The sequence below is a fragment of the Delphinapterus leucas genome, chromosome 17 (genome assembly GCF_059928025.1).
Source record: "Delphinapterus leucas isolate spDelLeu-1000000601 "Yukka" chromosome 17, BTC_Dleu_Yukka2, whole genome shotgun sequence".
In the NCBI taxonomy this organism is placed as follows: Eukaryota; Metazoa; Chordata; class Mammalia; order Artiodactyla; family Monodontidae; genus Delphinapterus; species Delphinapterus leucas.
The window spans coordinates 49282172-49309739 of record NC_143145.1 but is presented as its reverse complement, the minus strand read 5'-3'; the positions used below and the strand labels follow the sequence as shown (position 1 = coordinate 49309739).

Below are 27568 nucleotides of genomic sequence, written 5' to 3'. Positions count from 1 at the left end.
TATCTGCACAAAATTTACAAGTGAAGTAAAACTGTAAAGGACATATCAAAAGTACAGAATGTTTGTCACTGATAATGCTTTAGGCACTCCTTGTCATGGACATAAATATGTTTTATATGCTAACTATACTATTGTCAACAGATATTCTTTTAGTGGGAGGCATAAATCATAATAATGAGTTATACTATATTGGAATTTTACTTATTTCAAAATTTAAGGATACTATTTTTAGCACATTATAAATAAGAACATATAAACCTGAGTTGTAAACAATACCCAGTGACAATCGTATTAGATATGAATAGTTTAGCAGTTTTGTGAGGTATAGGTAAATTTTGAAAGCACATGATATAAAGCTACTTGTCACAAAAAGTGAAGTGTATATACTCATTCAGAATAAAAGGCAGAAATACTCCTGTTTAAGTTTTCAAAACTTAGTCTCTTTTAAAATTTGTAATATTATGCTGAACTTCAAGTCAGTTTATATTGCTTTTAGAGTTGTTGGGTTCAGCACTATGGAATCCAATTTGTTAAGAAACTAATAGACTATTATAGAAATAAAATATTAATATATATAGCATTTACTCTGGTCTCATGTCTAAATATAATAAATATAAAGAAAAACAATTCTTGAATTTTTTTGTTGTTGTTTTTGTTTTTTTTTTTTGCGGTACGCGGGCCTCTCACTGTTGTGGCCTCTCCCGTTGCGGAGTACAGGCTCCGGACGCGCAGGTTCAACGGCCATGGCTCACGGGCCCAACCGGTCCGCGGCATGTGGGATCTTCCCGGACCAGGGCACGAACCCATGTCCCCTGCATCGGCAGGCGGGCCCTCAACCACTGCGCCACCAGGGAAGCCCTTGAATTTTTTTAAAGAGAAAATTTCAAAATTCAACTACTCTTTTCCCTTCCAGATTGCAGATCTTGGCTTATCAAAATGGCGCATGATGTCCCTCTCACAATCACGAAGTAGTAAATATGCACCAGAAGGAGGGACAATTATCTATATGCCACCTGAAAACTATGAACCTGGACAAAAATCAAGGGCTACTATCAAGCATGATATATACAGGTACAGCATGTTACTTTTGCTCAGAGTTAACCTTGTCTAAAAAACAAGATTAATCAATCCGAATTTTGAAGCTACATTTTAAAAGTGTGATTTTTATGCTTCTCTCATAAGTGTGGTGAAAATAAATTAGAGACAGTGGTTAATGTTTTTCATATTAAAGATGCCTTGCTTTGGGAGTTCCCTGGTGGTCTAGTGGTTAGGATCCCGGTTTTCACTGCCGTGGCCTAGGTTCAGTCCCTGGTCAGGGAACTGAGATCCCACAGCTGTGTGGTGCAACCAAAAAAAAAAAATTAAAAATTAAAAATATGAAAATAAAGATGCCTTGCTTTTTTTTTTCTTTTTAATATTTATTATTTATTTGGTTGCGGCGGTGGGCTCCTTGGTTGCGGCGCATGGGCTCCTGGGTTGCAGCATGCAGGTTCCTTAGTTGCAGAATGCATGTGGGATCTGGTTCTCTGACCAGGGATCAAACTCGGACCCTCTGCATTGGGAGCATGGAGTATTAACCACTGCGCCACCAGGGAAGTCCTGATGCCTCGCCTTAAGCTACTTTTACATCCTTAAAAATTATTAAAGCATATCTTGTTGTCCTATCAATTTATAATATTCAAGGGTTTTTATCATATGTGACCTTGATAGGGGGAGGGAAACAGTGCAATTAACATTTAACACTACCAAAAGAGACAGTACTTACACCAGAAAAAGAGTCAATAGAATAGGGCTACATGAGACAGCCTTTTTTATTGCTCTTTATTTTGTGTGAATAATGGAATCATGTAGTTAAAGGGCATAGCTTATCTAGGTGTGAAAGAATCATCCACAAGTTATCCTTGCCTATAACTTCAAGTTCTTATTACAGTAATTTCCTAATTTTTCAAATTGAATTAATTCCCTTTCAAAACAAAACTGTATATGAATATTCATCATCTTGGTTCTATACAGTGATTCTTTAAGCAGCATTTCACTACATTATTACTTTAAAAAATGGTATCTCACAGTCAGCTTTTAAAATCAGTACCATTTTAGTTTATTATGAATAGTTTATAAAGTACTATATGTATATTTTTATCTTAAACAGCTATGCAGTTATCACATGGGAAGTCTTATCTAGAAAACAGCCTTTTGAAGGTAAGTGTACTTTGACTTCCTTATTCTAGGTGACATCATATTGGTAAGTCATACTCAGAACTATCTGAATAAAGATCACTTATTTTAAATCTGCCTAACAGTCATTTTGTGGAAAACACACTAGAAAAACAACAATTTGTCATTGTGAATCCACTGTATGTTGGAAAGTACTGGATTAAGGATCAGAAAAATGTGTAGATTCTTCTTGTTCTGATAGTAATTAACTCTATTATAAGCCACTAAATCTCTTAAGTCCTCATTTTTTTTATCTGCAAAATAAGAATTTTGAATTCTTATTCCTAAGATTCATTCCAGCTATAAAATCGTTTGTATGAAAATTTAACTAGTGCTTCTTCTAAAGACCAGCAAATACTGAAGAATATTTTAAAAATTTTCTGATAATATTGTCTCTTTCTTTATTTTGAGGTTCATTTAGGTCAGTTTGCTGTGTAACAACCTCAGAATCTCAGTAGTTTACAAACTAAACATTTATTTTTCATTCACATTGGGTTATTAGTTGCTGTGGCCCTTCTTGGCTCTGCTAGGTTCTGCTCAGCTCTGCTGAGCTCTGTTTTACTCTGCTCTCTTCATACTCCATTGGCCAAATCAAATCACATGGCCAAGCCCAGAATTAAAGAGGTGAAGATATAAACTCCTCCCACGAGAGGCAGCAAGTCTGACAATAGCTGGGATCTAAATATTCCTTTGACAGAAAGGGAAGTAATGAATTATTCCTAAGATTTTAAGATTCCCTCATGTTCATTTGGTTGGCTTTAGAATGTATTTAATATATTAAATCATAATATATTTCTAATGAATGAAATATATTTGTTTTGACAGAAGTCACCAATCCTTTGCAGATTATGTATAGTGTGTCACAAGGACATCGACCTGACACTACTGAAGAAAGTTTGCCATTTGATATACCTCATCGAGCACTTATGATCTCTCTCATAGAAAGTGGATGGGCACAAAATCCAGATGAAAGACCGTCTTTCTTAAGTTAGTGTACAGTTTTAATCTGGGCCTTTTGAATTACAAAAATAACAAATACGCTGTAAATAAAATATTCTTGAACAACTACGAAAGTTAGCTGACAAGCTCAAAGGTTTTTTTCTTCTAATTCAAAGTTGTTTTTATTTTATGAGATGAGATTGAAGTGGTAAGGGGAGGCTGTTGACTATCATCATAAAAAGGTTAGAAATTTATTCCAAGTACAATGGAAAGCCATTAAAGTGAGTTTTTCAGGGAAATAACATGATTAAATTTAAGTTTAGGAGATATCACTCACTGCTATGTATAAACTTGATTGGAGAAGGGCAAGAGTAGAATTTCCAGACCAATCCTGGAGATCGAAAAATCAGATAGAATTAAGGTTTATTTCAGAAGTAGAATGAATCATCACCTAAATGTAAACATAGAAGAAAATCTTCATGATCTTGGGTTAAGCAAAGAGCTCTTATATATGACATCAGAAACAAGACCTATTAAAAAAATTCTTTGATAATTGAACTTCAAAAAAATTGAAAAATTTTACACTTCAGAAGATGCTATAGAAAATGAAAAGACAAGCTGTAGACTGGGAATCTTCTTTCCAACTAAAAAAAAAAACCAAATATATTTTCCATTCAAAACTTATGTCTAGTGCTCATCAGCATTGTATTTTAAAAAAATCAAAAGTTGCTATAATAATGGATTAACATCTTATCTCTTATCTCCCAGAACCATGTAATAGGGTGTGTGTGTGTGTGTGTGTGTGTGTGTGTGTGTGTGTGTATATGTATATATATGTATGTATGTATTGGCTTGGCCAAAAAGTTTGTTTGGCTTCTTCTACAAGATCTTACAAAAACCTGTACGAACTTTTTGGCCATCCCAATACATACCTCCTTTGTCCCCAGTGCCACTTCCAAACTATAATTTCTTCTCCATTCCCTAAAGACTCTAGCTCTTCTGAAGATCATGCCATTAGGCAGTACTTCTCTACAAACTTCCTGGTTTTTCCCTATTGTTCATTGCAGAACAATGGCTTTTGGCTTACTTCCTTCTACATCCTGCATTGATCAGTGCTGCTGAATATTTGAGAGGAGCGCTCTGCGGATCTCTGGAGTTCTCTGTCTGTGTACTTCTCCTCTTTGGTGCTCTGTCCTATAAACTCTATCTGCCTCCGTCTACCCTAACTCCCAGCCCCGTCTCTTCAACTCTGAGCTTCCTCTGGGCCCCGCCTTACTTCCCTACCCTGTAGTATAGCTGGAAACTCTCCCAAGGCAGTAAGCTTGGGTAGTCAGGCTGTCATAAGGCTGACCTCAGTTGTTTCCTATCACTTAGAGATCACTGTCCTTTGTTGCCTGATATCTAGTGTCTTGAAAACCACTGTTTCATGCATTTTGTCTGGCTAATGGTTGTTTAAGGCAGGAGGGTGAATTGGTCCTTGTTTCTTCATCTTGGCCAGAAATGGAATTCATTGGTTTCTCTTTAAATTAATGGCTAAAACTAGGCACTAAACTCTACTTAGCAATTCTGTTATGTTTCTCAAATACATCTACTATTCCATTCTCATATATCACCTGTTCTTAAGTTGTGGTGCAGGGACCTCTGGAGGTGGGGTTGGTTCCTGAGACTTTTATAAGTGGTTCACAAAATCAAAACTTTTCAAAATAATAAATATTAAGGTATTATTTTCCCTTTTTACTCTCATCCTCTGGAAAGATCTTTCCAGAGACTAAATTAAGTATGATGGTATCATTGCTCCAATGGATAATGGAATGTGTTTTCATATACTCTGATGTGTTAAAATTTTCTGTTTTAATCTAATGTAGTAAATATCAATAGATATGACCAACATATACAAAAGCTCTTAATAATTTTGAAGAGTTCTGAGACCCAAAAGTTTGCGAATTACAGACTTAGATGATCATCTTGTACTACTGTAGGAGATGCGTAAGTCCCATACTTCATGTTTCCAAAGTGAAGATGAAATTCCATTTCAATCCCTAAGAAGGAAAGCATGGGAGGAACATTTCTAGTCCTATCTGCCCCTCAGCACTCCTCCTCCTCATTTGTTAGTTTTAGAGAAAAAGCAAGCGTACTTATCTAGTCCCTTCTCAGTTTTCTCCTCCTTTTAGAAGTAAGCTTGTCTAAAGGATGCACACATTTTGTGCTTCCCCATATGGAAGCAGGTGAGGCCTGTAGCTGAGTGAGTAAAACTGTCAACTGAAGGGACAAAGTGTTACTAAGCCCATATGCTACAGATCTAAAAAGGGACATATTCCAATTAGCTTTATCAGTAATAAAGGTGATGTTTTGATCATCATCTATCATTATTGTGTGGCTTTTCTTAATAGATTCTGAACTTAGGAAGACAAGACGGGGTAATGCATATTGTACCTTATCTTCCCTTCTTAAACCTCCTACACCCTAGGTTCTGTATTTCTTTTGAGCATTGAGAAAGTAGAAACCATGAGAGAGAACTCCCTCATAGTTCCACTACCAGATCTATAAACTTAGTTGTACTTGACCTGTCTTTCCTGCTTTATCTCTTTTACAGTGGGAAAAAAGTGTCCTTATACAATTGTAAACAGTATTACTTGTGCTCTGGATGCCATTCCCTTACTCTCTCCAGCATTCTGTTGTTTATATTCTCTCTCTGCTCTTGCATTGCCAATCTCTGCCTGTCTACTGGATCGTTCATCTGTCATACAGATCTATGCTATTATTATATCCTATCTTTATCTAGGAAAAAAATTCTTGACCCCATATCATCTTTCAGCTACCACCTCGTTTTTCTACTCCCATTTAGATCTAAACACCGTGTAGGAATTGTCCATACTTATTTTCTCTACTTCTTCACCTCTAATTCAATTTTTAACAAACTTACATCAGTCTTCTGTTTTCATATCTCCACTAAAGCTGCATTTGTTCAAGTTACCAACGATGGCAATTTTTGGAAAATACTGCTTATCTTACTTGGCCTCTCAGCAGATTAGATATGGCTGACTCTTCCCTCCTTGAAACTTTCCCTCTGATAGCTTCCAAGACACAAGAGACCATACTCCCTATTATCCTCTCTTCCTCTATCTCTTTTTTTCTTCCTCTGCTCAATTTCTAACTGTTGGAATGCCTCAGAGCTCTAATATGGGTCCTTTACTGTTTGCCATCTGTACTTTCCCCCTAGATGATCCAGACCAGATCATGGCTTTTATACCATCTGTATGTTAGTGATGCTCAGTTTTATATCTAGAGCCCTGGCCTCTCCCTTAAGCAACAGGTCCATATATTATTGTAGTAATAGTGGTAATTATGATTGTTTCTACTCATTGGCTATTATGAATCATGCTGCTATGACTGTTCATGTGCAAGTCTGTGTGTGAACATATATGTTTTCATTTCTCTCAGGTAACTACCTGAGTGGAATTGCTTGGTTGTATGGTTGTATGGGGACTAGTGCCTGTGTTCTGGTGGATGAGGCTGGATCTTGTCTTTCTGGTGGGCAGGTCCACATCTGGTGGTGTGTTTTGGGGTGTCTGTGGGCTCATTATTATTTAAGGCAGCCTCTGTGCTAATGCGTGGGGTTGTGTTCCTGTCTTGCTAGTTGTTTGGCATAGAATGTCCAGCACTGTAGCTTGGTAGTCGTTGAGTGAAGCTGGGTGCTGGTGTTCAGATGGAGATCTCTGGGAGATTTTTGCCATTTGATATTATGTAGTGCTGAGAGGTCTCTTGTGGACCAGTGTCCTGAAGTTGGCTCTCCCACCTCAGAGGCACAGCACTGCCTCCTGGCTGCAGCACCAAGAGCCTTTCATCCACACGGCTCACAAGAAAAGGGAGAAAAATTAGAAAGAAAGAATTAGTAGCAGTACAAAGAAAGAAGGGAGGGAGGGAGGGAGGAAGGAAGGAAGGAAGAAAGAAAGAAGATAAAGTAAAATGAAATAAAATAAGATAAAATATAATAAAATTATTAAAATAAAAAAAATAATTATTAAGAGAGAAAAAAACGGACAGATAGAACCCTAGGACAAATGGTGGAAGCAAAGCTATACAGACAAAATCTCACACAGAAGCATACACATACAAACTCACAAAAAGAGGAAAAGTGGAAAAAATCATAAATCATGCTCTCAAAGTTCACCTCCTGAATTTGGGATGATTGGTTGTCTAAAGGAGGGAAGGAAGGAAACAAAGAATGAAGATAAAGTAAAATAAAATAAAGTTATTAAAAAGTAATTATTAAGAAAAAAATTTAAAAAAAAACAGACGGATAAAACCCTAGGACAAATGGTGGGAGCAAAGCTATACAGGCAAAATCTCACAGAGAAGCATACACATACACACTCACAAAAAGAGGTAACGGGGAAAAAATGATAAATCTTGCTCTCAAAGTCCACCTCCTCAATTTGGGATGATTCGTTGTCTATTCATGTATTCCACAGATGCGGGGTACATCAAGTTGATTGTGGAGCTTTAATCCGCTGCTTCTGAGGCTGCTGGGAGAGATTTCCCTTTCTGTTCTTTGTTCTCACAGCTCCCAGGGGCTCAGGTTTGGATTTGGCCCCGCCTCTACGTGTAGGTCGCTGGAGGGCGTCTGTTCTTCACTCAGACAGGACGGGGTTAAAGGAGGCGGTGATTTGGGAGCTCTGGCTCTCTCAGGCCGGGGGGAGGGAGGGGCACGGAGTGCGGGGCGAGCCTGCGGCGCCACAGGCCGGCGTGACTTTGCACCAGCCTGAGGCTCACCGTGCGTTCTCCCGGGGAAGTTGTCCCTGGATCCCGGGAACCTGGCAGTGGCGGGCTGCACAGGCTCCCCGGAAGCGGGGTGTGGGCAGTGACCTGTGCTCACACACAGGCTTCTTGGTGGCAGCAGCAACAGCCTTAGCGTCTCATGCCCATCTCTGGGTTCTGCGCTTTCATCCGCGACTCGTGCCCGTCTCTGGAGCTCCTTTAAGCAGCACTCTTAATCCCCTCTCCTCGCGCACCAGGAAACAAAGAGGGAAGAAAAAGTCTCTTGCCTCTTCGGCAGCTCCAGACTTTTCCCCAGACTCCCTCCAGGCCAGCCGTGGCGCAGTAAATGCCTGCAGGCTGTGTTCACGCAGCCAAACCCAGTCCTCTCCCTGCGCTCCGACCAAAGCCCGAGCCTCAGCTCCCAGCCCCACCCGCCCCGATGGGGGAGAAGACAAACTTCTCGGGCTGGTGAGTGCCAGTCGGCACCGATCTTCTGTGTGGGAATCTCTCCACTTTGCCCCCCCACCCCTGTGGCTGTGCTCTCCTCCGTTGCTCTGAAGGTTCCCCCTCCGCCACCCGCAGTCTCTGCCCGCGAAGGGGCTTCCTAGTGTGTGGAACCCTTTCCTCCTTCACAGCTCCCTCCCACTGGTGCAGGTCCCGTCCCTATCCTTTTGTCTCTGTTTATTCTTTTTTCTTTTGCCCTACCCAGGTACGTGGGGGGTTTCTTGCCTTTTGGGAGGTCTGAGGTCTTCTGCCAGCGTTCAGTAGGTGTTCTGTAGGAGTTGTTCCACGTGTAGATGTATTTCTGGTGTATCTGTGGGGAGGAAGGTGATCTCCCCATCTTACCATTCCACCATATTTCCGGAAGCCCTTTGGCAACTTTTAAAAGTGAATAAGACAACTGCGGTTGAACAGAAAAGGAAAAAATGGGACTTCCCTGTTGGCGCAGTGGTTGAGAGTCTGCCTGCCAATGCAAGGGACATGGGTTCGTGCCCCTGTCTGGGAGGATCCCACATTCTGCGGAGCGGCTGGGCCTGTGAGCCATGGCTGCTGAGCCTGCGTGTCCGGAGCTTGTGCCCCGCAACGGGAGAGGCCACAGCGGTGAGAGGCCCACGTTCCGAAAAAAAAAAAGGAAAAAATGGCTACATACTTTAAAAAACAAAATACACAACAAAGCAAAACACACTTTGACATCAAAAAACAATTGTTCGATTTAAAAATCTCAGTGTGGGAAGATGGCAGAAGAGTAAGACGCTGAGATCACCTTCCTCCACACAGATACATCACAAATACATCTACATGTGGAACTGCTCCTATAGAACACCTACTGAACGCTGGCAGAAGACCTCAGACCTCACAAAAGGCAAGAAACTCCCCACGTACCTGGGTAGGGCAAAAGAAAAAAGAATAAACAGAGACAAAAGAATAGGGATGGGACTGGCAGCAGTAGGATGGAGCCGTGAAGGAGGAAAGGATTCCATACACTAGGAAGACCCTTCGCGGGCAGAGACTGCGGGTGGCGGAGGGGGGAGCTTCAGAGCCGCGGAGGAGAGCACAGCAACAGGCGTGCAGAGGGAAAAGCAGAGAGATTTCCGCACAGAGGATCGGTCGTCACCAGCATGCACCAGCCTGAGGCTTGTCTGCTCACCAGCCAGGGCAGGCGAGGCTGGCAGCTGAGGATCGGGCTTTGGCCTGAGCACAGGGAGAGGACTTGGTTTGGCAGTGTGAGCGCAGCCTGCAGGGGGTTAGTGCACCACGGCTAGCCGGGAGGGAGTCCGGAAAAAAGTCTGGACCGGCCAAAGAGGCAAGAGACTTTTTCTTCCCTCTTTGTTTCCTGGTGCGCAAGGAGAGGGGGTTAAGAGTGCTGCTTAAAGGAGCTCCAGAGATGGGTGCGAGCCACGGCTAAAAGTGCAGACCCCAGAGACGGGCATAAGACGCTAAGGCTGCTGCTGCCGCCACCAATCAGCCTGTGTGCGAGCACAGCTCACTCTCCACACCTCCCTTCCGGGGAGCCTGTGCAGCCCGCAACGGCCAGGGTCCCGGGATCCAGGGACAACTTCCTGGATGAACACACAGCGCGCCTCAGGCTGGTGCAAAGTCACGCCGGCCTCTGCTGCCACAGGCTCGCCCCGCAATCCGTACCCCTCCTTCCTCCCGGGCTGAGTGAGCCAGATCCCCCGAATCAGCAGCTCCTTTAACCCTGTCCTGTCTGAGCGAAGAACAGACGCCCTCCGGCAACCTACAAGCAGAGGTGGGGCCAAATCCAAAGCTGAACCCCGGGAGCTGTGCAAACAAGAGAAAGGGAAATGTCTCCCAGCAGCCTCAGGAGCAGCAGATTAAATCTCCACAATCAACTTGATGTACCCAACATCTGTGGAATACCTGAATAGACAACGAATCATCCCAAACTGAGGAGGTGGACTTTGAGAGCAAGATTTATTATTTTTTTCCCTTTTCCTCTTTTTGTGAGTGTGTATGTGTATGCTTCTGTGTGAGATTTTGTCTGTAAACTTTGCTTTCACCATTTGTCCTAGGCTTCTATCCATCCTTTTTTGTTTTTTATGTTTTACTTTTTAAAAAATTTTTTTTCTAATTATTTTTTATTTTAATAACTTTATATTATTTTACCTTACTTTATTTTATTTATCCTCTTTCTTTTTTTCTTTCTTTCTAATTTTTCTCCCTTTTATTCTGAGCCATGTGGATGAAACGCTATTGGTGCTACAGCCAGGAATCAGTGCTGTGCCTCTGAGGTGGGAGAGCCAACTCAGGACACTCGTCCTCAAGGGACCTCCCAGCTCCACGTAATATCAAATGGCAAAAATCTCCCAGAGATCTCCATCTCAACACCAACACCCAACTTCACTCAACGACCAGCAAGCTACAGTGCTGGACACCCTATGGCAAACAACTAGCAAGACAGGACCACAACCTCACCAATTAGCAGAGAAGCTGCCTAAAATCATAATAAGTCCACAGACACCCCAAAACACACCACCAGACATGGACCTGCCCACCAGAAAGACAAGATCCAGCCTCATCCACCAGAACACAGGCAGTACTCCCCTCCACCAGGAAGCCTACACAACCCACTGAACCAACTTTAGCCACTGAGGACAGACACCAAATACAACAGGAAGTATGAACCTGTAGCCTGCAAAAAGGAGACCCACAAACACAGTACGATAAGCAAAATGAGAAGAGAGAAAAACACACAGCAGATGAAGGGGCAAGACAAAAACCCACCAGAGCTAAGAAATGAAGAGGAATTAGGCAGTCTACCTGAAAAGAATTCAGAATAATGATATAAAGATGATCTAAAATCTTGGAAATAGAATAGAGACAATGCAAGAAACCTTTAACAAGTACCTAGAAGAATTAAAGATGAAACAAGCAACAATGAACAACACAATAAATGTAATTAAAAATACTCCAGAAGGGGCTTCCCTGGTGGCGCAGTGGTTGAGAGTCCGTCTGCCGATGCAGGGGACACGGGTTCCTGCCCGGGTCTGGGAAGATCCCACATGCCGTGGAGCGGCTGGTCCCGTGAGGCATGGCCACTGAGCCTGCGCATTCGGGGTCTGTGCTCCACAATGGGAGAGGTCACAACAGTGAGAGGCCCACGTACTGCAAAAACAAAAAAACAAAAAAACAAAAAAACAAAAAAAACAAAAAAACCCTCTAGAATGGATGAATACCAGAATAACTGAGGCAGAAGAATGGATAAGTGACCCGGAAGCTAAAGTAGTGGAAATAACCACTACAGAGCAGAATAAAGAAAAAACAATGAAAATAACTTAGGACAGTCTCAGAGACCTCTAGGACAACACTAAATTCACTAACATTCGAATTATAGGGGTTACAGAAGAAGAAGAGAAAAAGAAAGGGACTGAGAAAATATTTGAAGAGATTATAGTTGAAAACTTCCCTAATATGGGAAAGGAAATAGTTAATCAACTCCAGGAAGCACAGAGAGTCTCATACAGGGTAATCCAAGGAGAAATATGCCAAGACACGTATTAATCAAACTGCCAAAAATTAAATATAAAGAAAAATTATTGAAAGCAGCAAGGGAAAAGCAAAAAATAACATACAAGGGAATCCCAATAAGGTTAAGAGCTGATCTTTCAGCAGAAACTCTGCAAGCCAGAAGGGACTGGCAGGACATATTTAAAGTGATGAAGGAGAAAAACCTGCAACCATGATGACTCTACCATGCAAGGATCTCATTCAGGTTTGATGGAGAAATTAAAACATTTACAGACAAGCAAAAGCTGAGAGAGTTCAGCACTACCAAACCAGCTTTACAACAAATGCTAAAGGAACTTCTCTAGGCAAGAAACACAAGAGAAGGAAAAGACATATAATACCCAACACAAAACAATTAAGTAAATGGGAATAGGAACATACATATCGATAATTACCTTAAATGTTAATGGATTGAATCCTCCAACCAAAAGACACAGACTGGATGAATGGATACAAAAATAAGACCCATATATATGCTGTCTACAAGAGACCTGCTTCAGACATAGAGACACACACAGACTGAAAGTTAACGGATGAAAAAAGATATTCCATGCAAATGGAAATCCAAAAAAAGCTGGAGTAGCAATTGTCATATCAGACAAAATAGACTTTAAAATAAAGACTATTAGAAGAGACAAAGAAGGACACTACATAATGATCAAGGGATCGATCCAAGAAGAAGATATAACAATTGTAAATATTTATGCAGCCAACGTAGGAGCACCTCAATACATAAGGCAAATACTAACAGCCATAAAAGGGTAAATCGACAGTGACACATTGATAATAGGGGACTTCAACACCCCAGATTCACTAATGGACAGATCATCCAAAATGAAAATAAATAAGGAAACACAAGCTTAAAATGATACATTAAACAAGATGGACTTAATTGATATTTATAGGACATTCCATCCAAAACAACAGAATACACATTTTTCTCAAGCCTCATGGAATATTCTCCAGCATAGATCATATCTTGGGTCACAAATCAAGCCTAGGTAAATTTAAGGAAATTGAAATTGTATCAAGTATCTTTTCCGACCACAACGCTATGAGAATAGATATCAATTACAGTAAAAGATCTGTAAAAGATACAAGCACACGGAGGCTAAACAACACACTACTTAATAACGAAGTGATCACTGAAGAAATCAAAGAGGAAATCAAAATATACCGGAAACAAATGCCAATGGAGACACTGTGATCTAAAACCTATGGGATGCAGTAAAAGCAGTTTTAACAGGGAAGTTTATAGCAATACAATCCGAGCTTAAGAAACAGGAAACATCTCGAATAAACAACCTAACCTTGCACCTAATGCAATTAGAGAAAGAAGGACAAAAAATACCCCAAAGTTAGCATAAGGACAGAAATCATAACGATCAGATCAGAAATAAATGATAAAGAAATGAAGGAAATGATAGCAAAGATCAATAAAATTAAAAGCTGGTCCTTTCAGACGATAAACAAAATTGATAAACCATTAGCCAGACTCATCAAGAAAAAAAGGGAGAAGACTCAAATCAATAGAATTAGAAACGAAAACGGAGAAGTAACAACTGACACTGCAGCAATACAAAAGATCATGAGAGATTACTACAAGCAACTCTATGCCAATAAAATGGACAACCTGGAAGACATGGACAAATTCTTAGAAATGCACAAACTGCCAAGACTGAATCAGGAAGAAATAGAAAATATGAACAGACCAATCACAAGCACTGAAATTGAAACTGTGATTAACAATCTTCCAACAAACCAAAGCCCAGGACCGGATGGGTTCACAGGCGAATTCTATCAAACATTTAGAGAACAGCTAACACCTATCCTTCTCAAACTCTTCCAAAATATAGCAGAGGGAGGAACACTCCCAAATTCATTGTACGAGGCCAACATCACCTTGATTCCAATACCAGACAAGGATGTCACAAAGAAAGAAAACTACAGGCCAATATCACTGATGATCATAGATGCAAAGTCCTCAACAAAATACTAGCAAACACAATCCAACAGAACATTAAAAGGATCATACACCATAATCAAGTAGGGTTTATCCCAGGAATGCAAGGATTCTTCAATATACACAAATCTATCAATGTGATAAACCATAATGACAAATTGAAGGAGAAAAACCATATGATCATTTCAATACATGCAGAGAAAGCTTCTGACAAAATTCAACACCGATTTATGATAAAAACCCTGCAGGAAGTAGGCATAGAGGGAACTTTCCTCAACATAATAAAGGCCATATATGACAAACCCACAGCCAACATCATCCTCAACAGTGAAAAACTGAAAGAATTTCCACTAAGATCAGGAACAAGACAAGGTTGCACACTATCACCACTCTTATTCAATATAGTTTTGGAAGTTTTAGCCACAGCAATCAGAGAAGAAAAGGAAATAAAAGGAATCCAAATCGGAAAAGAAGAAGTAAACCTGTCACTGTTTGCAGATGACATGATACTATACATACAGAATCCTAAAGATGCTACCAGAAAACTACTAGAACTAACCAATGAATTTGGTAAAGTTGCAGGATACAAAATTAATACAAAGAAATCTCTTGCATTCCTATATACTAATGATGAAAGATCTGAAAGTGAAATCAAGAAAACACTCCCATTTACCATTGCAACAAAAAGAATAAAATATCTAGCAATAAACCTACCTAAGGAGACAAAAGACCTGTATGCAGAAAATTATAAGACACTAATAAAAGAAATTAAAGATGATACAAATAGATGGAGAGATATACCATGTTCTTGGATTGGAAGAATCAACATTGTGAAAATGATTCTACTACCCAAAGCAATCTACTGATTCAATGCAAATTGAATGCATTTTTCACAGAACTAGAACAAAAAATTTCATAACTTGTATGAAGACACAAAAGACCCCAAATACCCAAAACAACCTTGAGAACGAAACACGGAGCTGGAGGAATCAGGCTTCCTGACTTCAGGCTATACTACACAGCTACAGTAATCAAGACAGTATGGTACTGGCACAAAAACAGAAAGATAGATGAATGGAACACGATACAAAGCCCAGAGATAAACCCACGCACATATGGTCACCTTATCTTTGATAAAGGAGGCAGGAATGTACAGTGGAGAAAGGACAGCCTCTTCAATAAATTGTGCTGGGAAAACTGGACAGGTACATGTCAAAGTATGAGATTAGATCACTCCCTAACACCATACACAAAAATAAGCTCAAAATGGATTAAACACGTACGTGTAAGCCCAGAAACTATGAAACTCTTAGAGGAAAACATAGGCAGGACACTCTATGACATAAATCACAGCAAGATCCTTTTTGACCCACCTCCTAGAGAAATGGAAATAAAAACAAAAATAAACAAATGGGACCTAATGAAACTTCAAAGCTTTCGCACAGCAAAGGAAACCATAAACAAGACCAAAAGACAACCCTCAGAATGGGAGAAAATATTTGCAACTGAAGCAACTGACAAAGGATTAATTTCCAAAATTTACAAGCAGCACATGCAGCTCAATAACAAAAAAAGAAAACAAGCCAATCCAAAAATGGGCAGAAGATCTAAATAGACATTTCTCTAAAGAAAATATACAGACTGCCAACAAACACATGAAAGAATGATCAACATCATTAATCATTAGAGAAATGCAAATCAAAACTACAATTAGATATGATCTCACACCAGTCAGAATGGCCATCATCAAAAATCTAGAAACAATAAATGCTGGAGAGGGTGTGGAGAAAAGGGAACACTCTTTCACTGCTGGTGGGAATGTGAATTGGTTCAGCCACTATGCAGAACACTATGGAGGTTCCTTAAAAAACTACAAATAGAACTACCATATGACCCAGCAATCCCACTACTGGGCATATACCCTGAGAAAACCAAAATTCAAAAAGAGTCATGTACCAAAATGTTCATTGCAGCTCTATTTACAATAGCCCGGAGATGGAAACAACCTAAGTGTCCGTCATCCGATGAATGGATAAAGAATATGGGGCACATATATACAATGGAATATTACTCAGCCATAAAAAGAAATGAAATTCAGCTATTTGTAATGAGGTGGATAGACCTAGAGTCTGTCATACAGAGTAAAGTAAGTCAGAAAGAGAAAGACAAATACCATATGCTAACACATATATATGGAATTTAAGAAAAAAAAATGTCATGAAGAACCTGGGGGTAAGAAAGGAATAAAGACAGAGACCTACTAGAGAACGAACTTGAGGATATGGGGAGGGGGAAGGGTAAGCTGTGACAAAGCGAGAGAGACGCATAGACATATATACACTAACAAACGTAAGGTAGATAACTAGTGGAAGCAGCCGCATAGCACAGAGATATCAGCTCGGTGCTTTGTGACCGCCTGGAGGGGTGGGATAGGGAGGGTGGGAGGGAGGGAGACGCAAGCGGGAAGAGATATGGGAACATATGTATGCGTGTAACTGATTCACTTTGTTATAAAGCGGAAACTAACACACCTTTGTAAAGCAATTATACCCCAATAAAGATGTTAAAAAAAAAAAAAAGAAAATATATAGGTGAAGTGTAAAAGGGTTGGAATAGATATACCATAACAGTAAAAACAAAACAAAACAACAACAACAAAACCGGAGTGGCTAAGAAAATATCAGAAAAAAATTACATTTTAAGACGAAAATTTTTACCAGAGACAAAGACATTTTAAAATGATAAAATGATTATTCCATCTAGAATGCATAATAATTATAAACTTATATGCACGTAACAACAGGACTTCAAAATACAATGAAGCAAAATCGACACAACAGAAAAGAGAAACAGACAGTTCTACAATAATAGTCGTATACTTTAAAACCCTTCTTTCAATAGCAGAACAGACAGAAAATCAACAAGAAAATAAAAACCTTGAACAGCATTATCAATCAAGTAGACCTAACAGCCATCTAAAAAACATTCCACCCAACAGCATCAGAATATACATTCTTTTCAAATGCACATGGATATACTATATGCTAGAGCATAAAACAAATTTCAGTACATTTTAAAGGATATAAACCATACGAAGAGTGCTCTCAGATGACAACAGAATGCAATAAGAAATCGTTAACAGAAAGAAATTTGTTGAAAATCACAAATGGAAATTAAAGAATATATTCCTAAATAATTCATGGGTCAAGTAAGAACTCGTAAGGGGAATTAGAAATAAGTTGAGATGAATTAAAATGAAAGTATAACATATTAATACTTGATTGGTCCCACATACTCTTCTGAAAAGCAGAGGGGTTAGACAAAGAGATCTAAATTAATTAAAAAATCATTTATTATTCTGGGAATAAAAAGAACTGGGCTTAGTCTCAGTTTTGCCTTTATCTTTGTGTCTGTTGATTATCTTGGCATAGTCATTACATAATCAACATACAGTTGCCAGCTCAGGAATCAAATACTGTCATCTCTAGGGCTACCATAACAAGATACCACAAACTTGTTAGCTTAAAAGAACAGAAATTTATTTTATCACAGCTCTAGAGGCCAGAAGTTCAAACTCAAAGTGTTGAGAGGACCATGTTCTTTCTGACGCCTCAAGGGGAGGGAGGATCCTTCTTTGTCTTAACCAGATTCTGGTGGTGGCCATCAATCACTGGTGTTGGCAGTTTTTTGATTTGCAGCTGCATCACTCTGGTCTCTTTCACTCTTGTCACATGGAATTGTCTCTGTGTGTTTCTGTCTCTGGAAACAATTTGAATAGAAATTTCTATTTTTAAAAAACACACTGTTGATTATTATGCTCTATTTAGATACTTCCTCTAACCCCCACCCACCTCCATTTCCCCATATGTATTTGAGAAGGAAAGAGGAACTCCTGTGAGCTATCATATTGGAAAGAATCAATAATACAATGTTTTACTAGAGATGCCTCTTATCTAAAATATTTGGATTAAACATAAAATCTGGGGAAATTATCGCCCAGTTTCCCTCTTGTAGAGGCATGTTCTAAATGATAGGCAGCAGAATATTTTATACCCATGAGGTTTGCTGACATTATTGATTTGGTCCAGGGTCTGTATTTTCTCTCTAAAGAAAACAGTATTCTCTCTTTACTTTCTTTAATATATAATGTTGGTGTCTTAAGTTTATTGTCAGAGAGGATGCTTATAGTTCAAATGATTTGGTTGTATTTCACCAGTATTATTACAAGATAGTCAAACAATGGCCGGGCTCCAGGATAGACCTCGGTCCCTTTGGTCCACTGGGATACTGATCTGAAAGCCACCGTTTTCTTATATTCCAAAGACCAAATAAATAAACAAACAAAAAAACAAGTAAATGAAACCATTTTAAAACCAACTCTCTTTTCTTCCTCATCCATGTTAATTCTCTTCTACCTAAAATTACTTCCTGGAAGTGATTTTTATGTTTCTTAGAGCTTCTTTACGTATATATCCACACTAATGCATATAAAACTGTGCCTTGTAGATCTTATACTTTTTCCATTTGAATAACTATTTTCTCATGTCATATAGAGTTTATCCACTGTCCTAGATATGCATTTTCCCTGTGTATTTGAGCATCATAGGAAGATAAATTCTACTCTTGAAAATGTTAACTGGTCACTGAGACACAGAAAGCTATTATTCTTACCAGTTTTCAATAGTGAGTAGATTCTGTAGGGGTGGAATTTTAAGATGTAAGTATACTGTTTTTCTACACTCAAATTCCGTTCCCCTTATCATAGAAATTGACCAGCGAAGTGTGCTGCTGACTTTTCAGAATCCATGTACATATAATCCATTAGGTTATTAGATATAACATTGGTCAGAAAAGCATACTGTGAAATGTTGCTTTTATTTAAACTCCCACTATTTTCACTACATGGTTTCAAGATTTTACTTCATTATTGTCCTCTGGTGGTGGGCTCTGTGAACTGCATATTTACGGGTCTGGAGCACATATCTTCCCGGAGGTATACAACTCCTCAGGTACCAGCTAAAGAGTAGATGATAAGAAGCATTCAGATTTATTAAAACTCATTAAGAATATCAGTAGCCTGACTGTTGTTTCTAAAAATATAAAATATTTATCCTTCTGTTGTCAAACAACCATACTTCATGAAAAGAAGTATAAATCCTTTTTTGCTTGCAATAGAAGAACAATAATTGAAGATATTCTTCATTTGGACCAAATACCTTCTCTGAAAATATAAGTTAAAATAGGAGTTGAAATTTCCAAAATATTCTTTAGGAAATAAAACTCCACATATAATTTCAAATTATAATTTAGTTTTACCTTAAATTTAAATATCTATATTGAATTTAATTTAAGGAAGGAAGGAAGGAAGAAAGAAAGAAGAAAAGAAGGAAAGAAGGAAAGAAAGAAAGGATGGAGGGAGGGAGGGACGGTGGGAGGAAGGAAGGAAGGGAGGAGGGAAGGAAGGAAAAAGGAAAGAAAGAAAGAAGATAAAGTAAAATAAAGTAAAATATAATAAAGCTATTAAATTAAAAATTACTTATTAAGAAAAAAAAACGAACGGATAGAACCTTTGGATAAATGGTGGAAGCAAAGCTATACAGACAAAATCTCATACAGAAGCATACACTTACAAACTCACAAAAAGAGGAATAGGGGAAAAAAATCATAAATCTTGCTCTCAAAGTCCACCTCCTCAATTTGGGATGATTCTTTGTCTAAATGAGGGAAGGAAAGAATGAAGGAAGGAAGGAAGGAAGGAAGGAAAGAAAGAAAGAAAGAAAGAGAAAGAAAGTAAGAAAGAAAGAAAGAGAGAAAGAAAGAAAGAAAGAAGATAAAGTAATGTAAAATAAAGTTATTAAAATAAAAATAGTTATTAAGAAAAAATTTTTTAAAAAACAGATAGAACCCTAGAACAAATGGTGGAAGCAGAGCTATACAGGCAAAATCTCACAGAGAAGCATACACATACACACTCACAAAAAGAGGTAAAGGGGAAAAAATGATAAATCTTGCTCTCAAAGTCCACCTGCTCAATTTGGGATGATTCGTTGTCTATTCATGTATTCCACAGATGCGGGGTACATCAAGTTGATTGTGGAGCTTTAATCCGCTGCTTCTGAGGCTGCTGGGAGAGATTTCCCTTTCTGTTCTTTGTTTGCACCGCTCCCAGGGGCTCAGCTTTGGATTTGGCCCCGCCTCTGCGTGTAGGTCGCTGGAGGGCGTCTGTTTTTCACTCAGACAAGACGGGGTTAAAGGAGCCGCTGATTCGGGGGCTCTGGCTCACTCAGGCCGGGGGGAGGGGGGGGCACGGAGTGCGGGGCACGGAGTGCGGGGCGAGCCTGCGGCGCCACGGGCCGGCGTGACTTTGCACCAGCCTGAGGCTCACCGTGCGTTCTCCCGGGGAAGTTGTCCCTGGATCCCGGGAACCTGGCAGTGGCGGGCTGCACAGGCTCCGCGGAAGCGGGGTGTGGATAGTGACCTGTGCTCGCACACAGCCTTCTTGGTGGCGGCAGCAGCAGCCTTAGCGTCTCACGCCCGTCTCTGGGGTCCGCGCTTTTAGCCACGACTCGCGCCCGTCTCTGGAGCTCCTTTAAGCAGCGCTCTTAATCCCCTCTCCTCGCGCAGTAGGAAACAAAGAGGGAAGAAAATGTCTCTTGCCTCTTCGGCAGCTCCAGATCTTTTCCCGGACTCCCTCCCGGCTAGCCGTGGTGCACTAACCCCTTCAGGCTATGTTCACGCCACCAACCCCAGTCCTCTCCCTGCGCTCCGACTAAAGCCCGATCCTCAGCTTGCAGCCCCGCCCACCCCCGCGGCTGAGCAGACAAACCTCTCGGGCTGGTGAGCGCCAGTTGGCACCTATCCTCTGTGCGGGAATCTCTCCGCTTTCCCTCCGCACCCCTGTGGCTGTGCTCTCCTCCGCGGCTCCTAAGCTTCCCCCCTCCGCCACGCGCACTCTCCTCCCGCGAAGGGGCTTCCTAGTGTGTGGAATCCTTTCCTCCTTCACAGCTCCCTCCCACTGGTGCAGGTCCCGTCCCTATTCTTTTGTCTCTGTTTTTTCGTTTTTTCTTTGGCCCTACCCAGGTATGTGGGGAGTTTCTTGCCTTTTGGGAGGTCTGAGGTCTTCTGCCAGCGTTCAGTAGGTGTTCTGTAGGAGTTGTTCCACGTGTAGAGGTATTTCTGGTGTATCTGTGGGGAGGAAGGTGATCTCCGCGTCTTACTCTTCCGCCATCTTCCCCTCCCAGGTATCCGTTTTTTCTAGACTTTTCTTTCTTCAGCTCACAAAGGGGCCCCTGAGGATTAAGCAGAGGAACGTCAGGGTTTCTTCCAGGCCAGCTTCAGCCCTGGGATGTTCAGGGCAGACTCTCATTACAAACCTCAGTTTCTGAGGCTCCTGGCTTATGGCCATTTAGTATAGAAGGAGGCTCCTGGCTGGGGAAGGCTCAGACAAAACGATGCAGGTTCTAATCTGTGGCAGTGGGCAGTGGGGGGCGGGGGGTGTCAGTGCAGGAAGAGGCATTCGCTGCCTTAGGCATTTAAACCATTGCCTTCTCTTCAGGATGACTCACCTGCAAGATTCTGTGGGGTCCGCCTCCTGCCACCATGCTACAATTGCCGGATTTTGGGTCTGGAGCAACCCAGGTCTTCGTCCGGCATTTCCAGAGAGTGCTTTCTCTTCGGAGCACGTCTGGGGACTGGCTTCTCTGCTTCCACCTTGGCTGGCGAGGCCAAAGGAGCATCTTCCATGGGGAAGAGAGGGAAGACATTCCAGTTTGGAAGAACAAAAGCAAAGACACACTCTTCTCTACCTTGTCCCGCCCCAAATATAAATTCATAGCACCTTCACATTTTTATAACTATGGACTTAAAAAGACCAAGAGGTTAAGGGGCCTACCCAGTGTTACACAGGTAGTGGAGAGGTGTTCTGCTCAATGGTTAGGTTCATGGTGGGGCTCCGGATTTACAGCTGATAGGAATGTGAGGACAAGCTCATGCCATTTCAAACATTTCCAAGTGATACTGAGAGAGATGTTGAAGGTGCAAAATGAGGGTGCTGAATGACCTCACTAAGTGGGGATGGTGGGCCCATTTTAACATGAAATTGAAAATAAATTCATGACAAAAGGACATAATAGAAAATGACAACATAATCATAACACTCCCCTCTCCCCTGGAAGTAAAATTCATTAGAATCCTCTCTCTCTCCACCATGAAAGGATGAGATAAAGTCTCAGCAGCAGCCCCCGTGAAAAACATGGTCAACAGGGTGAAGAGGTGTTACTAAGACCATATGGTGCGACTCAGAGAAGCAAAGAGACAGCTCTGCCCTTAGCCTGATGAGGCCCACAGGAAGGAACATGTGTGGCAACCTTGGATAGTGTGGCAATGAGAGAGAACCTTCTTTAGGAGGGGACTCCCTGCTGCCACCTTGAAAAAGCAAACATGGGACATTCGTTTACTGTGGCTCTTGCAGAGGCGATGTGCCCAGAGGTTGGGCCACCCTGCTTGACAATCAAAGCACCTTGTATTCCTGTGCTGCTTGAAAGCTCCAATCGCCGGATTTTGGGTCTGGGGCAACCCAGGTCTTCGTCCGACCATTCCAGAGAGTGCTTTCTCTTCGGAGCACGTCTGGGGACTGGCTTCTCTGCTTCTACCTTAGCTGGCGTGGCCAAAGGAACATCCCCGTAGAGCCGGTAGCCACCAACCAGGCAGTATGTCTCCCCATGCCAGCCCAACTGCGTTTCTCCACACCCGCGGTACAGGACATGGTAATGACCAGGTGTAGGATGAGAAGCGGGAGCCACTGCTGCTGCAAAGAAAATCAGAACTGATCAGTCACTTCTGCTGTGCACAGTCTCCTGCCAGAATTTCCCTCTCTCATGTCTCTCCCAGTTTCTGGCTGAAGACCTTTTAATCTACTTGACGTCCAAAACACAGCCTTGGCGCATCATCTCTATGAGTCCCTAGAGAAGGGACACTGGCTGCAAAAGCAATCCCTAGAGCCTAGGGCTGCAGCACATGAGGAAGTCTCTTCACCGTTCCCAGGGAAAACAGTAGAACCCGAAAGTAATTGCAATCATGATCCTCTCCATCTCTCCCTTCCACAGCAGAGAAAACATTTCTTGCAGTGTGTCACTTCTGGGGCTTTCATGGAAATGTCTTTCAAGTTTTGGAAAAAAATAATCTAATATAAATTGGTTAAGAACCCCGCCCACCTTGGCAACCCCTCTTGGGCCCCATTTATACTGCCTATTTCAACCACACTGAACTCTAGCTGTCTAATACTTTTATGTCGATTAGAACAAGGCCAAATACTGAGGCAGAGTGATCAGGAGACTCAGAACCGGGTTCTGGGTACCAAGTCTAGGCTCACATCAACCTAGCCTCCTGGGACACCATCTCCTCAGCCCTCCAGTCTCATTAGCACTTCATCACCGCCCCCCCCTTCGTTCTTACGGTCTTCCCATCAATATGGCAACACCCTCACCCCTAGTACTCAGCAACTCGGTAAGGGATGTGTCTGAGGGGACCGATATAGATGTCTACATGATAGCACAGTGGTGCCTGGGTTTGAAGGTGCGGTTCAAGAGTGGCCCTCTTCCTCAAACCGCTCCATTTGCAATTTGCCAACAAAAATGCGCTTGTCTTTTGTTAAGAGGCCAATCAGGAAAGGGTCTGAATGGAAGCATCCTGTAGCCCAAAGGGTAAGGCTATATTTATAAAGCTCAGAACCGTCCCGCACACTTGTCCAGGGATGAGCTTTCACTTGTCCTCAGCAGTGAGAACTGTGCGTCCCTGAAGGCGTCCCAGGTCACTGGTATTACTTACATCTGGGGGGAAAGTGCTCAGCTGTACGTAGTTGGCAACCCCCACAGGAACATGTGCCAGCCGGGTGAGGTTGTGTGTATATCACACCGCCTGTAGAGTTGCCCTGTCTGGGTGTACCTGCTGCACTGCCCACCCAGGGAACAGAGCACAGGTTAGAGTACACAGACACTACCCGGTCACACATTCTCACACAGACAGCCAAAAAGATCGGTATCTGGTGGAGAACGGGTAGCGAAGTTTCTCTGAGTGCAGCCCGTTTGCACAGTTATGCTGCCATGGAAACCCTGAGAACGCCTGTGAGGGCATCACTACCCAGTGACGTCATATATGGAACCTTTGACTTGAGGGGCAGGCTTGAGGAGGAGGGGCAGTTTTGTGGAGGAGAACAGGGTAGAGGCAAAGGTACTCTGCCTCGCCCCTCACCCCTGGGCCTCCCCACCCATGCCCTAGTCTAGTAGACACCCCACGTGGGGCGTGCCGGTGGGCTGGCACAGCCGCAGGGGCCACGGGAGGGCAAGAGAGACCCATATTCTGAGTTTGGCTTGAGAGACAAGATTAACGTAAGAGACAGCTAGGTTGTATGGCACTGACCCTAAGAGGCAGAGATTTGTGTGGCCTGGGGAATCAGGGAAGGCTCCTTGGCAGTCGGCCTGAAGGACAAGTGAGATTTGGACCCATGCGGAAGAGAGGGAAGACATTCCAGTTTGGAAGAATAAAGGAAAAGACACACTCCTCTCGACCTTGTCGTGCCCCAAATATAAATCCATAGCACCCTCACATTTTTACAACTGAGGACTTAAGAAAACCAAGAGGTTAAGGGGCCTACCCAGTGTTACACAGGTAGTGGAGAGGTGTTCTGCTCAATGGTTAGGTTCACGTCGGGGCTCCAGATTTACAGCTAATAGGAACGTGAGGACAAGCTCATGCCATTTCAAATATTTCCAAGTGATACTGAGAGAGATGTTAAAGGAGCAAAAGGAGGGTGCTGAATGACCTCACAAAGTGGAAATGGTGGGCCCATTTTAACATGAAATTGAAAACAAATTCATGACACAAGGACATAATAGAAAATGACAACATGATCATTACACTCCCCTCTCCCCTAGAAGTAAAACTCATTAGAATCCTCTTTCTCTCCACCATGAAAGGATGAGAGAAAGACTCAGCAGCAGCTCCCATGAAAAACATGGTCAACAGTGTGAAGAGGTGTTTCTAAGACGATTTGGTCCGACTCAGAGAAGGAAAGAGACAACTCTGCCCTTAGCCTGATCAAGCCTACGGGAAGGAACATTTGCGGCAGGCTTTGATAGTGTGGCAATGAGAGACAACCTTCTTTAGGAGGGGACTCCCTGTTGCCGACCTCGAAAAAGCAAAGATGGGACATTCGTTCACTGGGGCTGTTGCAGAGGCGATGTGCCCGGGAGGTAGAGACTGCTTCGACTACCATTTTAGAGGTTGGGCCACCCTGGTTGAAAACCACAGCACCTTCTATTCCTAAACTGCTTGAATCAGCGGGTGCACGTTAGGACACACGAAGTCAGGCCCCATTGGAGCAGACTGCCTTTGGGAGTGGTAGAATGTAAAATGTGAAGGGGAATGCTCTGGAGGAGCTTTGTCATGGCAGGTGGGCCAGCATGAGACCATTCAGATTCTCCAAGGCTCCAGAGATTACTTGGCTGGGAGCATCCCTCTGATGTGGTGGGGGAACTTCTACCTTAATAGGACCTGGCTGGGCATCTGGGGGAGGCAGAATAAATGGTTTATTAACTACGGGAGCGAGAGACTCACCTGGGGGGTTCCACAAAAGCACTTAAAAAGACTTGTACCTGGATTCTTGAGCCAACCCTAAGAAAACTTATCTAGATGTGGAGTAGGGCTCAGGAAGCTGCACTTTTAATAAGCTTCCTGGGCAGTCCCACCACAGTGGTCCATGGATAGAATGACCAAATTATTGTGTATTCTCGGTTGCTTTTGGGAGTCAAAGTGGGCAATATGAGAAACCGCAGCAGCCCTACGTATAAACAGGGAATATTCAAGGCAAACAGAGGTGTTTAGTTATTCTATGCATGAATCAGATTTGAGAAAAGCTAGCCTGCTGGTTAAAGAACACAACCCTTACGACAGACAGACCAGATTCTGTCCTACTTACTTGTGTGATTTTGACCCAGTTCTTTTATCCTTCTGACTGTTTCTTCATATGGAAAAGAGCTATGGCTGTACATTTAGCACAATATTCTCTTTTGGCAAAAGTTGCTCTGGGTCCATGTGTGCTCTCTGCAACGTAATCCTTTACAGTGCGCAAGCATTTTTAAGTCGTTTGGTGAAGTACTACACTTGACTTTTAACTGTTCATTACTTCGGGCAAAGCTTATGTAGTGCTGCAGAGACTAGAACCTATGCAGAGATAGTGAGAGGATGTTATAAGCTTATTCTGCCGGTTTATGAAAAACTTTAACCTTTTCTCCTCTTCCTCAACCTGCCACCAAGAGATGAGAAAGAAGGCAGAGCCTGGAAATGCACACCAAGCAATACTTCTGGGGAGTTAGTTGGAGCGGGAGGGCTGACGCCTGAGCCCAGCTCCGCTTAGCCGTGCGGGTCCGCGGCGTGTCCAGCGGCTGTGGCGGAACCCGAGGGTGGTGGGCGTGGGCCCGTGTCGCGGCTGCACTGGAGCGGTGAGTGAGGGCCATGGGCCGTTCTTGCGCGGCCGCCACATTCCCAGACCGCCCGCCAGCCCTCCTGGTTCCTTCGCCGCTCCCCGCCGCCGGGAGCCGGGAGCCCAGAGAAGCCCGCAAACGGGCACCTGTGCCCGCCGCCCGGAGATACACCAGAAATACATCTACACGAGGAACAACTCCTACATAACACCTACTGAACTCTGGCAGAAGACCTCAGACCTCCCAAAAGGGAAGAAAGTCCCCACGTACCTGGACGTGCGGATGAAAGGCTCTTGGTGCTGCAGCCAGGAGGCAGTGCTGTGCCTCTGAGGTGGGAGAGTCAACTGCAGGACACTGGTCCACAAGAGACCTCCCAGCTCCACATAATATCAAATGGCGAAAATCTCCCAGAGATCTCCATCTCAACCACAGCACGCAGAATCACTCAACGACCAGCAAGCTACAGTGCTGGACGCCCTATGGCAAACAACTAGCAAGACAGGAACACAACCCCACCCATTAGCAGAGAGGCTGCCGAAAATCATAATAAGTCCACAGACACCCCAAAACACACCAACAGACGTGGACCTGCCCACCAGAAAGACAAGATCCAGCCTCATCCGCCAGAACACAGGCACTACTGCCCTCCACCTGGAAGCCTACACAACCCACTGAAACAACTTTAGCCACTGGGGACAGACACCAAAAACAAAGGGAACTACGAACGTGCAGCCTGCAAAAAGGAGACCCAAAACACAGTAAGAGAAGCAAAATGAGAAGACAGAAAAACACACATCAGATGAAGGAGCAAGATAAAAACACACCAGACCTAACCAATGAAGAGGAAATAGGCAGTCTACCTGAAAGAGAATTCAGAATAATGATAGTAAAGAGGATCCAATATCTTGGAAATAGAATAGACAAAATGCAAGAAACATTTAACAAGGACCTAAAAGAACTAAAGATGAAACAAACAATGATGAACAATGCAAGAAATGAAAATAAAAATACTCTAGATGGGATTAATAGCAGAATAACAGGCAGAAGAACGGATAAGTGACCTGGAAGATAAAATAGTGGAAATAACTACTGCAGAGCAGAATAAAGAAAAAAGAATGAAAAGAACTGAGGACAGTCTCAGAGGCATCTGGGACAACATTAGACGCACCAACATTCAAATTATAGG

At 42.4% G+C, this 27568-nt stretch overlaps 1 protein-coding gene and 1 long non-coding RNA gene across 4 annotated transcripts in view; one reads left to right on the top strand and one right to left on the bottom strand.

Annotated features, from left to right (window-relative positions):
- LOC149746979 (receptor-interacting serine/threonine-protein kinase 2-like) overlaps positions 1-20587 on the top strand; it is a 35781-nt gene extending 15194 nt beyond the window's left edge. For all 3 annotated transcript variants that reach the window (XM_089898950.1, XM_089898949.1, XM_089898948.1), the window contains 3 exons: positions 914-1071; positions 2150-2199; positions 3040-20587. In XM_089898950.1, coding sequence (XP_089755076.1) covers positions 914-1071; positions 2150-2199; positions 3040-3206 — 375 coding nt within the window. In that variant the 3' untranslated portion in view covers positions 3207-20587. The remainder of the gene's footprint in view (positions 1-913; positions 1072-2149; positions 2200-3039) is intronic.
- Positions 17418-22342, bottom strand: LOC149746978 (uncharacterized). The gene is made up of 4 exons (XR_016388399.1): positions 21469-22342; positions 19929-21192; positions 18824-18919; positions 17418-17662 (listed from the first exon to the last, which is right to left on the bottom strand). It is a non-coding gene; the product is annotated as an uncharacterized LOC149746978 (long non-coding RNA).
- Positions 22343-27568: the final 5226 nt, after the last annotated feature.